The sequence below is a fragment of the Polypterus senegalus genome, chromosome 1, assembly GCF_016835505.1.
Source record: "Polypterus senegalus isolate Bchr_013 chromosome 1, ASM1683550v1, whole genome shotgun sequence".
Lineage (NCBI taxonomy): Eukaryota > Metazoa > Chordata > Cladistia > Polypteriformes > Polypteridae > Polypterus > Polypterus senegalus.
The window spans coordinates 118,551,517-118,563,849 of NC_053154.1; the positions used below are offsets into that span (position 1 = coordinate 118,551,517).

The 12,333-nt window shown below is 36.5% G+C and overlaps 1 protein-coding gene across 1 annotated transcript; it reads left to right on the forward strand.

Moving 5' to 3' along the window:
- The first annotated feature begins 5,241 nt into the window (after positions 1–5,241).
- On the forward strand, positions 5,242–10,876 carry LOC120531439 (SLIT and NTRK-like protein 3). Its single transcript, XM_039756864.1, is given in 3 exon segments — positions 5,242–5,733; positions 7,061–8,857; positions 8,859–10,876. Coding segments are annotated over 2 exon segments (2,607 nt in total). The 5' UTR covers positions 5,242–5,733; positions 7,061–7,114; the 3' UTR covers positions 9,723–10,876.
- Positions 10,877–12,333: the final 1,457 nt, after the last annotated feature.

Consider the following 12,333-nt stretch of genomic DNA (forward strand, 5'->3'; position numbering starts at 1 on the left):
TCTACTATAGGTAGACAGGTGAATATCTGTGATATATTTGTAATTAATTTAAACCACTTTTCAGAGATGTTTTCATATTGACATTAAAAAGTTTTTTGTATTGATCAGTGTCAAAAAAGCCAAATTAAATTCACTCTTATTTAAAGTTGTATAATACAGAATTTTGAAAATTTAAAAACTTCCAACTGGGTGAATATTTTATCTATCTATCTATCTATCTATCTATCTATCTATCTATCTATCTATCTATCTATCTATCTATCTATCTATCTACATAAAATTAAAAATGCTGCCAAAATGTTTTCTTTTACTTAAATGGCATTGCACTGTATCGAAAACAAGATTTCAATTGGATTTGTGTGCCTCTTATTACAACTTATAATCAGAAAGTATGAACATCCACACACACAAAAAGAACACAATTTAAAAAATGTAACAAAATTTCAAAACTGGCTTCACAACATTTGACTTAAAGGAATAGAAGGCAAAGAAACTTTTTTTCTGTTAAAGAAACTGTCAATAATGGATATGTGCAAAACATGCGTTAATCAACAAAACTTCCAAGCCTAATTTATGTCTTTTTTAGAATGCCTGCTCTAAGCGTTCATCACATTTCAGGCATTCATTTCTCTATGCTACAGTCTCTCATTTTTGGGTGGATTACAATATACTAAACAGGCATGTGCAGTAAATGTATTTGTTAAATTAAAGACAATCCACTATTTTCCTTGGCTGGAAATTTAAAATAAAGGGTGAAAAGAGAATATACCCAAATTAATTTATTAAAACAACTGCAAAATTTTATTTTATGAAATAATTAACATGTGAAAAATTCTGTAGTTACAAAATGGTCATTTTAAAGAAGGGCTTGTGAATTTGGTATTGATGTAAGAATTGAACTGCACACAAGGAAAACAGTGCCCCCTACTGAGCTACTGAAATAAAACATGACTCTTTGATGCCTCATACCTAATCACTGACAAGCCAGTAAGTTATATTTTTGGATGTTAACACAATCATTTCAATTATTCTATTAGAATGTGTTAATACGTGTTAATTCTTAAAAAAAAATCTAAATAAATAAATAAATAATGGAGATTACATTGCTGGTTGTTTTGTAAATGATATATTTTGTAAAAGTGTTTATAATATCTGAAATATGCAGACATACTAATTATAAACCTAACTATATCTACTGTATTTCCTCATAGTCATGAAACTGTTACAAACCCATTTAGTTCTACGCTCATTTTAAAACAACATTTTTGTGTTCCTTTATATGTCATACAGCATTAGCTGGAAAGTACAGTAAAATGTTCACATTATGTCTTTTTCAGTATACGTCTTTGCACTCATTGCCCATTGCACTGGCCTTATACAATTATAACAGCTTGCTAAATTATATCCCATCAAATCTTAACAAAATGTCTCTGTAGAACTCAAAATTGGGAACCTGGCATTTATAAATCCATCTCCAGAATACACTGAAGACATATTTTAAAGCCGCCTCTCTTTTGCCTTCCATTAAGTGTGATGCATTTATAACAAGTGAAATTTCAAACTGCTTCTCCACATCTTTCTTTTTATGGGTAGAAAAGTTATGTGGTTCAAAATACTATCTTCAGTTACAGATACATAATCACTCTTTTTTTTTAAATGTACTTATAAAAGGTTGTGTATGTAGTCCATACTCCTGAGAAGTTTTCTACAGTTTATTTTTCAGACTACTGAGTTTCTATTGATATAGGTTTAAAAAGAAAGAAACCAAGGTATAATTGTTCAGATATAATCATTTTTCACTGTGTTGGAAGCTTGCTGATGTGCACCACTATTTCTCTACAATGTTATTAATGTTCCATTACAAAAAGGGGTGGAATTATGAAGGATGGGGCCCAGGTCTAGAACCATTGTTTGGGTTCCACCTTTCTGATGGAACCACAGAAGAACTAGTATGTAATGTCAAATATTTGGATTCACCAAAACTTGAGTAGCTACTACACAAGCAAATGTAAGGAAAACAAAAGTGTGCAGTAGGTGTATGGATAGCCACACACACCAAAAAAAAAAACAAAACCAGCATCTAAGATTATGAGTCATACAGAGACATGAGTGAGGCAGAGTATGCAATGCATTGATCCGCCAACTGTTTATTTTGAAAGAGAGGGAGAAATAGAGAGGGAGAAGAAAAAATCATCCATTATATTCTTGGACCTAGTTAATTTCACAGCGCCAGGTCTTTCGGCTGTTAAAAGTTAAAACTACGAAAAAAATTAAAACTCCATTAAAAGTATATAAAAAATAAACATAAAAAACAAACTAAAAATAAAAACTAATAAGCACGTTTAGCTTGTCACCAGTTTGCAGAGTCTAGGCAGTCGGTCCTCACGTGCTTTTCAGTAAAGGCACGACCAACTGAGTAATCGTACGAATCCAGTTTGTATCTCTTCATTCCCAACCGACCTTTCCAAACCAGCTGATTTGGCAACATGACCTAATATGCCTTCACTTAGTAAATTCTGTAAAGGATCATCTGTACATAATGCATCTGCCGTGCACCATGAAGATCAGTGAACGGCTGCTTTGAAAGTTACCCAGCACTTTTGTTACACCATGCACGTTCATAAATGCCGTCTGTTTCCCGTTCGTACAAAATCATCATCTTCGTAAGGTTCACTGTCGCAATAACTGGAATGCTGTCACTGCTATAGCTGGAGAACTGCCACCAATACGACAACCCGTTTTTATTTTGTCACGTGTTTTCTGTTCCGATAGTCCGTACTCGGCTCTCCTGCTGCTGCAAATGCTATCCGACAGCCGCCCTCCAGTTACTCCCAGCAATTCATTGGAGACGCATAAAGTCGGGGATGACGGTGGGCGTGTGCCTGGCGGTGGCCGAGTTATCTCAGGGGTAACGATAAAAAGGTTAAAGAAGAGTCACTCGATCAGCCACTCCACCGGCGGAAACATTTCTTTTGATAAACAAACGAGAAATATTGTTTATACATCGACATTAATGTCGGGGCCCTTGTTGTCCTTGGGGCCCTTGGCTGCAGCTCAATAGATTGTGCAGACGTACGGCTGTGAACAACAACAACAACCTTTATTTATATAGCACATTTTCATGTAAATAATTCAGCTCAAAGTGAATAGGGATGCGCAACGATAGCTAAAAAATGTACAGAGTTTATTTAAATTTACTTACAAACTTATTCAATTCAGAAATGTACTTGTCCGTCACAAAAGTAAATCACACACAGACGTATACATTTATATAAAAGTAATAACGCTGGTGGAAGTTTCAAGCATGGCCGAGATGATGCGTGAGAGTTACCAAGGGCGCATCTTTCACGAGCAGGCACGTGTTTTAGCGGGTGCATGCATTACAACAAGTAGAATGCCGTAAAGAATCCTTAGCGCTCCTGGGATGACGTCGGTCTCGACAATTATGAAGCTTTTATTCACTTCTGCAGCAAACGCCCAGCATATCACTGTACCAACGTATGGGATTTGGCTTTTACATGTTTACCTTGGTGTGTCTTAGGCAAACCATCACGTACCCGTTATAATGTGAAGGACACAAGTGTCACTTAAAGTAAAAAATCAATGGCATAAGTAATTCAAATGTATATTGTATCTTTTTAAAGCGATACTCAGCATACTGACAGCTACACCTGATGGTCACAGCATTACAGACAGGTTTTCAGAATTAATGCTTGGTATGTATTTCACTCACTGACACACGCACACACACAGAGTAACGCAGCATAGGCATACATACATGATTCACACGTAAGAGTGGGAATCGGTGCACATAACTAAAATAATCACATTTTAAAATATTAATTTAATCATTTATAGATATACACTAACAACTGACAGCAATGACCCATCCTTCCGTCACAGTTATCTATTTATTTGTTGCAGGGTGTCTGATTCTGTCTCGATAGCACTGGATGCAATGAACTAGTCCTTGGGCGGGCGAAAATCCATCATTGGGCATGGTCACCCAAAACCATGTCATACATGACAATATGGAACGAGGCAATTATGCCAACAGTCGTGTCGTTCCGATACGCGAGCAAACCCAGGGTCTTGCACTGTGCCACCATGCCGCCTCAACAATATTACTAACATCACGCAAGTCATATTCGCATTAAGGTGTTAAGAAGATAGTTTTATAGAGAAGCTGACATTATCGCGGGCATCTCATATTTTTATTAGTTTTATTTATCTAAATCTATACAATAAGTAATCATGGTTTAAAATGAAATAAATTGCAATAACAAATGCACGAAATCGCATAACAATGTAATTACTTAAAGTAATATTACATATCAATCCGTTGGATGCAAAACTGTGATTGAATTATAATAGGTCTGAAAATGGACGGATGCGCGGATGACATTTGTTAAACTTTAAACAATTAAACGAGTCAGATAAAAGGATTAGATCGATTAAATAATGTAAAACGAAAAAACACCACTAGCTTGATTTTTTTTTTCAAAATTTTACCCTAATCAAAAACATTCCTTAAGACAGTTTCACATGAAATGCCTTAACAGCAGTGAATGAGTTAAGTTACGGTTTCTCTTCGTATCAGCAGAATGGAAAATCGGCAGTTGTTACCCAAGTGATTCCAGATCCTTTCCTTGCAATTTCTTTCTTTTTTTCTCCTTAAGTCTCACAGAAGACATGTGGCTGATTCACAAGGCTGAATACTAGAGCAGTTGAGCAGCTTTTCTTCACGGCGTTGCTGCAGCAGGATCGAAGTGAGATATCGAGGGTTCCCGTTTGAAGTTGGTCGCAAAATAGACTTTTCTGCTCAGTGCAGTAACACTGACTAGCAAGAGAGTTAACATTCCGAAACTGCACGTCCATATACTTGACTTACATGGGCGAGAAGTTAATCGATCGCATAGTTGGTCAGTTTCATTGTTACCTTCCGACAACGAAACGCGTGCGTGTGATTGCGTGCATACGTGTGTGGTATACGTGTGCGCGAGATACATTGGGGAGGCTGGGTGTGTGTGTGTCTGTGTGAGTGTGCGAGCGGGAGTGGGGGTAGTAGAGAGGAGGGAAGAGCTAAGTGTGCGTGTTTCTGTGTGTACATGTTAGAATGTGAAGATAATTAAAAAAGGAACCTGTCAGCTGTGACTCATCCCTGCTGCTCACGTTGTGATGCAATTTGACTAAGTGTGAAACAGCCTCTGCAATGTAGCGCTTATCTAGAAACGGGTGCATTGCTTAAACAGGACGAAAAACACCAGGCGTTCCCGACTTAGTGATCATTCAGGGCAAAAAAAAAATCATTAGATCTGAAGGCGCCCCGATGCGCGTCCACGATGCGGTGCCAAGCGCGTCCCCGCCCCCTACCAGTTTGGTTCCCATTTCTTCAAGCTCATTTCCATGACGTCTAAAAAAGACCTGATGGGGGAAAACGATTCTTCGTTGTGATCCAGCATCCAAGTGATGTACTGGTACACTGAAAAAGCATCATCAGAGCTCGGAGCGGCAGAATCTCCGTTACTCCATTGAACGCGCTTTGTAGCAGATCTGCATTCTAAATAATCCTATAGAAAGGGGGCATTTCATTCCCATCACGTCTCCACTTTTTTCCTCCTTTGCCTCAGCCACAGCAGGAGTAGGGAGAGAGAGAGATGGAGAGAGGGAGAGAGATCCAACAATCTTTAAACTCTAGTCTTTTTCGGATGCTCTAAAATTCCACTGCAAAAGGTGAGTAACCAACATTTACTCCTGTACTGCATAGTTTTACATTAATTTGAAGGGGAAGACAAGATGTCGACTATATGAATCCAGATATGTAGCCTCTTTCTGTGTTTTGTTTTCTAAATGACGAATGATGTAATAATGAAGAAACTGTGATTTTGCTAGAATGCCTTTTAATTATTCGCCTTTAACTGAGCCTGTCCTTAAAATGATGTATTAGGCATCATTGTAATTCCTTTTTATCTGCACTGTGTTTATCTGATCGCTTCTGCTTCTCTATTTTTCCCATTTAGTATAATCGTCTGGTGGCGTTTTTATTATTTTGCATATCCATTCAGAGAAATAAATCAGAATCTTTATTGGGGGAGGGGTCGCCCGATATTTTATTTATTACTACATTATATATATATATATATATATATATATATATATATATATATATATATATATATATATATATATATATATATATATATATAATTGTTGTGGAGGGTATTTCCAAGCCTTTTGTATTTAAATGATTTTGGGGTCTTACTTCTGCTGTTTTTTTTTTATATACATATTAAAATAAAGCACAGGATGGTAATACTGTCAGTTCTGAACTCGTACCTTTAAAGTGACAAGCGGATCTGTATTCAAATGGTCTGTTTTCAAAATCTCAGTGCAGAGCTCATTCTGTAAATCACAGTTCCTATCAGGCTCAGCAGCATTTGACTGTTAAGTTTTTCCCCCCGTTACATTTGCTGATAGCATGAAAATGTGATGTCAGCTAATTGGGTTTCGGGATTTCTTGCTACAAAATAAAAAATAATGATTCAAAAACATAATTCGATGTGCACTCTGTTTAATGCGCCTTCCTTGAAAAAATTACTATCAAGTATGAGAGTCAGGATATGGAAATTAAAGTAACTTTTTACGTTTCATTTTCTGAAGAACAGAATGGTGATGTCTGAATCAGCATGCGAAATCATTATTGGCAATTGTTTTATGTCTATTATTATTATCATGCACGTTCAGGTTTTATCTATCTATCTATCTATCTATCTATCTATCTATCTATCTATCTATCTATCTATCTATCTATCTATCTATCTATGTCTGAACGCTGTCTTCATAATTCCCAAAATCATTTATTATGAACTGGCATTATTAATAACTCAATGCTGATACTGCAATAATTTATATGCAGATTTTAAAAAGCCCTGGTGACAGTTATGTATTAGTTTTAAAATCGGTATAACACAATACTTTACTGTGGTCAAAAGCTGCAGGTAACAACATAATATAGACCCTGAAATTACAAGATGCTCGCTACCTATTTTCTCTTTTGCAGATCAGTGAGACGCTTTTTCACTTACTGCGCAGTATCATCTGGTTTTCAAGAAGGATGCTGTGGGTAACTCTATTAAGCACAATAGCTTTAGGATGGACTACTCCAATCCCTTTGTTGGAAGACTCGGAGGAAATAGACGAACCTTGCCTTGACCCTTGTGAATGCGAAGTGAAGGAAAGCATTTTCCATATACATTGCGACAGCAAGGGATTTACAAATATCAGCCAGATTTCACAGTCATGGTCAAGGCCGTTTAAACTTTACCTGCAGAGAAACTCCCTTCGAAAACTGTATTTTAATAGTTTTCTTCATTTGAACAACGCAGTGTCAATTAACTTGGGCAACAATGCACTGCAGGACATCCAGGCTGGAGCGTTTAATAACCTTAACAATTTAAAAAGGTTATATTTAAACGAGAACAAACTGGAGGTGTTTAGAAATGACACCTTTATGGGACTGGAAAGTTTGGAATACCTTCAAGCTGATTACAATGTCATTAAAAGGATTGAAAGTGGAGCCTTTAGAAACCTAAGCAAACTGCGAGTTCTAATACTTAATGACAATTTGATTCCTATGCTACCAAGTTATCTTTTCAGGTCTGTGTCTTTAACGCACCTTGATTTACGTGGGAACCGATTAAAAATATTATATTACAAGGGCATGTTGGAATACATTGGCAGAAGCCTTATGGAGATCCAGCTCGAGGAGAATCCTTGGAATTGCAATTGTGATATTGTACAGCTAAAAACTTTTCTGGAGCGTATCCCATATACAGCGTTGGTGGGTGAAATTACGTGTGAGACTCCTTTCCATTTTCATGGCAAGGACCTGAGGGAGATTAAAAGAAGTGAACTGTGTCCTCAGATGTCTGAGGCAGAGGTTGAAGCCAGCTTAGGGATCCCCCGGCAGGCTTTTAACTATGAGAACACGTTACCTACGAAGCCTTCCTCGATGCTCTCCTCTTATCATAATACTGCGTCTTCTGTTGATAAGACCCCGGACAAACCGCGGCCGCCAACGAAAAGACCAAGAATGCAGAAACCTCCCCCAACTCCTCGCACTAACTATCTGGGGCCCAATCAGCCCCCAATAGCCGCTTACCAGACTAGACCCCCCATACCCATCATTTGCCCCAATGGTTGCACCTGCAATTTGCACATCAACGATTTAGGATTAACAGTGAATTGCAAAGAGAAGGGGCTTCACAATATCTCAGAACTTCTCCCCAGGCCATTAAATGCTAAACATTTATACTTAAGTGGAAACTTAATTCAGAAAATATATAGGTCGGATTTCTGGAACTTTTCAAGTCTGGATTTACTTCATCTGGGCAACAACAGGATATCTTACGTACAGGACGGGGCGTTCATCAACCTGCCGAATTTAAAAAGACTATACTTGAATGGAAATGATATCGAAAGGCTTACCCCTGGTATGTTCAGAGGGCTGCAGTCTTTGAGTTACTTGTACTTCGAGTATAACGTAATACGAGAAATTCAGCCGGCTGCCTTTAGCTTAATGCCTAATCTCCAATTACTGTTCCTCAATGCCAACCTACTGCGAACGCTGCCAACAGACGCCTTCGCGGGCACCTCGCTTGCCAGGCTGAATCTGAGAAATAACCATTTCCTTTATTTGCCAGTAAATGGCGTCCTTGAGCACCTAAACTCCATCGTCCAGATTGACCTGCATCAGAATCCGTGGGACTGCACTTGTGACATTATACCTCTCAAGCAGTGGATGGAGAAACTTAGCACAGTAATTATGGTGGGGGAGGTCATATGCAAGACCCCCGAATTCTTTAACGGGAAAGGATCTGAGGTCTCTTGAAATTGAGCTTTTGTGTCCAGAATTAAGACAATCCACTGCATCTCCTGCTTCGCCAGACAGCATGATCCCCACCAGCAATTTCGGGCTCGGATTCCCTCCGAGGGGCGCCATCCCGTTATCTGTACTCATCCTCAGCCTTTTGGTCCTATTCATCCTAGCCGTTTTCATTGCTGCTGGACTGTTTGCTTTTGTGCTGAGGAGACGTAAAAAATTGCCTTTCAGAAAAAGGCAAGAAGTAGACCTGACTGGCATTCAAATACAGTGCAGGATGTTCGAGGAGAAGCAGAGTGCTTCTCCTGAAAAAGCACCGGGACACGTTTACGATTACATCCCACACCCGGTAACACAAATGTGCAACAACCCCATTTACAAACCCCGTGAAGGGGAAATGGATGAGGAATTTGCAGAGACAAAAGAGAACAACACAAACTATAGGACTTTAATAGAAAAAGAAAAAGAGTGGACAATGGCAGTTTCAAATTCTCAACTCAATACCATAGTAACAATTAATCAATCGGGGGACATTGCAGGCTTCCACGAAAATGGTGTGCTCTGCCCGGGTGTTATAGACAGAGAGAGACCAGCCCCTACGGTGGGCTTTGTAGACTGCCTTTACGGCACAGTCCCTAAATTAAAGGACCTGCACGCCCACCCTCCTGGAATGCAATATCCTGATTTACAACAAGATGCCAGGCTAAAAGAAACCCTTCTTTTTACGACTGGAAAGGGATTCCCTGACCAAACTCAAAGCGAATACCTCGAGTTAAGGGCCAAACTCCAAACGAAGCCGGATTACCTCGAAGTCCTGGAAAAGTCGACATATCGATTTTAGAAGTATATTTACATTTAATAGCCCAAAAAGCAGCATGAATTTAAAAAAAAAGAAAGAAAATATATATTAGTATATTTTCCCCAAATTGCTTTGGAGGAAAGGCCATACTCAGATATTCAATAAAGTGCCTTTTTACAGAGTAGCCAGCAATGTTATCAATCATTATTTTTTTACTGAACTAATTTGACTGTGCCATCGGAGACATGGGGAGCTGTTGATTCTAAATTCTAACACGCAGTCTTTATGCAGTTGGTGGACCATCCTCATGTTTCGGATATATGATGGGGAAAATGGATGTCTCGGTGACTATCCTATTTATAAATCGCCCAAGGCACAGTTTGTACATTAATGCAGTTTGCTGCATGTATTAAAACTGCAGGGTGGGTATTGCTCAAACGACAACACACTTAATAATGGAGTAACTTCAACGCTTTATTGTTCAGTGTTCTATTTAATTTTCTATATATACAAGGACGAATGAGTACTACTGTATCTCAAGGACGCACCTAAGGACCGATATTTGTGAATATATAACGCTCAAGATTTTATTGAGGTCGACGCACTTTCTTAAAAGCTCCTGGATACTCTCACTAACAGCTTTGTAGGAAGCACTTTTAATGTTTTCTCTCTCACAACGATTTGGAAAAAAATGTGCATATATTTATTCTGTAATTTCAGTGAAAATAATTGTAAAGGTAATGTTAAATCAATGTATAGTGAATATGCGTCTGGTATAGCCTTCTTAATAAAACCTCTTCAATCAAAATACAGGGTGCTAAACAAAAAATTTCTGACTGTAAATGAAATAAAAGATTAAACATTAAAAGGTAGGTAACCCCTAATGTTTATCTTGGGCAAACAAATGCAGGGCATGCATTACTTTAAATTACGATTTTGTTTAGGATTTGCTATTGTTTGATAAGTTAATTTTCACAGAGAGCAACTACAGTAGAAACAAATATAAAAATGCAGACAGAATATACTGTGGTCTTTTTTTAATGCAGTAGTTGATATGATCCTCTAGTCTCGTGATAAGATACTGAAAACGAACCATGTACTAACTTTGTTGATAGGTTTCAGAATAGAAACGTTAACCAGACTGATAGCTCGAGTAAAATAAATGTGGCTAATGCGTTTTTAATTGGAAAATAAATGGCATATATATATATATATATATATATATATATATATATATATATATATATATATATATATATATATATATATATATATATGTTAAAAAGACGCAAAAATGTGGATATTTTTGAAAAAGAAAGGCTGTTCCCTAGTAATTTGTAATTACTCGTTTTCACCACCGGGAGGAGCCAACGAAGCACTATTATGCTTTCAATCCTTACAGTAATGCTGCAGTTTTGCATTCTCTCCCTTTGTAATTTGTTTGAATGACCTTTTTAATACGTATCAATGTCCAAAAATAATAATAATAAAAAAAACCCAGGTTGCGCTGTTGCTGAAACGAGGAAATTAATATTATTTTCTTTTGCGATAATTATATTAATAGAAATATTTAAGATAATGTTATTGCTGTGTTATCTTTTTATTTAATGTAAAGAGAAAAAAATAAGACTATACAAGTGATTAAATTATTTTCTGTAAAATAATAACTTTTTTCCTTTTTTGTTTTTGTAAATGAATTTAAAGGATGCATTTACATAGCCAGCATAGCAATGAAAGCGTTTAAGCTGAGTAAGCAGGAGTACAATATAAACTATATTGATTGAAGACAACAGTTGCTCTGTTCTATTGATAAGAAACTAATTATGCATATAAATTACATCAACTTTTCTCCAAAAAGTTTCACTTGCTTACTGTTCCTATAAAATATTTATAATCAGCTTTTAATCAGATGCCTTACCTTCTTAGAGGACATTTCATTTTATGAGTTGCTTTCAGCATTTTTAGTGGTAAAAACAATACAATAAAGAAATTCCATTTTCTCATTAATTTATAGTGATTTTTTTTTTGTTAAAGTTTGTTTTCAGATTACTTTTGATATGTAGTAATATATGAGTTTCATCAGTGTTCAATATATGTTTATAATGGTTACTTATTCCCTTTTCTAGTGTTTGAAACATTTGGCACATTTTGAGTGTGAGTAGTAAATATAAATGCTGTCTGATAAAATATCAGTTATGTTTTTTTCTTGTACATACTGGCAATAGATATGAACTTCTGCAAGCAGAATTACCATATTTAAAATTATAGTAATAAAGAATCAAATATTATTTTTTTTAAAAAGATGCTGTAGTCTAGATTTGCAAAACATATTTAAACATTACTATAAGGCATGGACACAAATAGTATTATGTAACTCAATACATAAGCATCAAAATATTAATATAATTTTATATTGTTTATTGTTTCTTTTTTAAATATCCTTGACTATGTTTTGCTTGTTTTTTCTGAAGGTTAAATTAAGAAATTAAGAATTTATATTCTTCAACACACCTTCAGAAATTGTGTACATTATGAAAATGAGTTTGCCAGTTCCTGATAAAATACCACCTAATGAAATGTCTTAGACTCCATGTTGTTGTGCTCACAAATGTCCTGTTAGTGCTCAACTTAAGAAAGTGTCACAATACATACT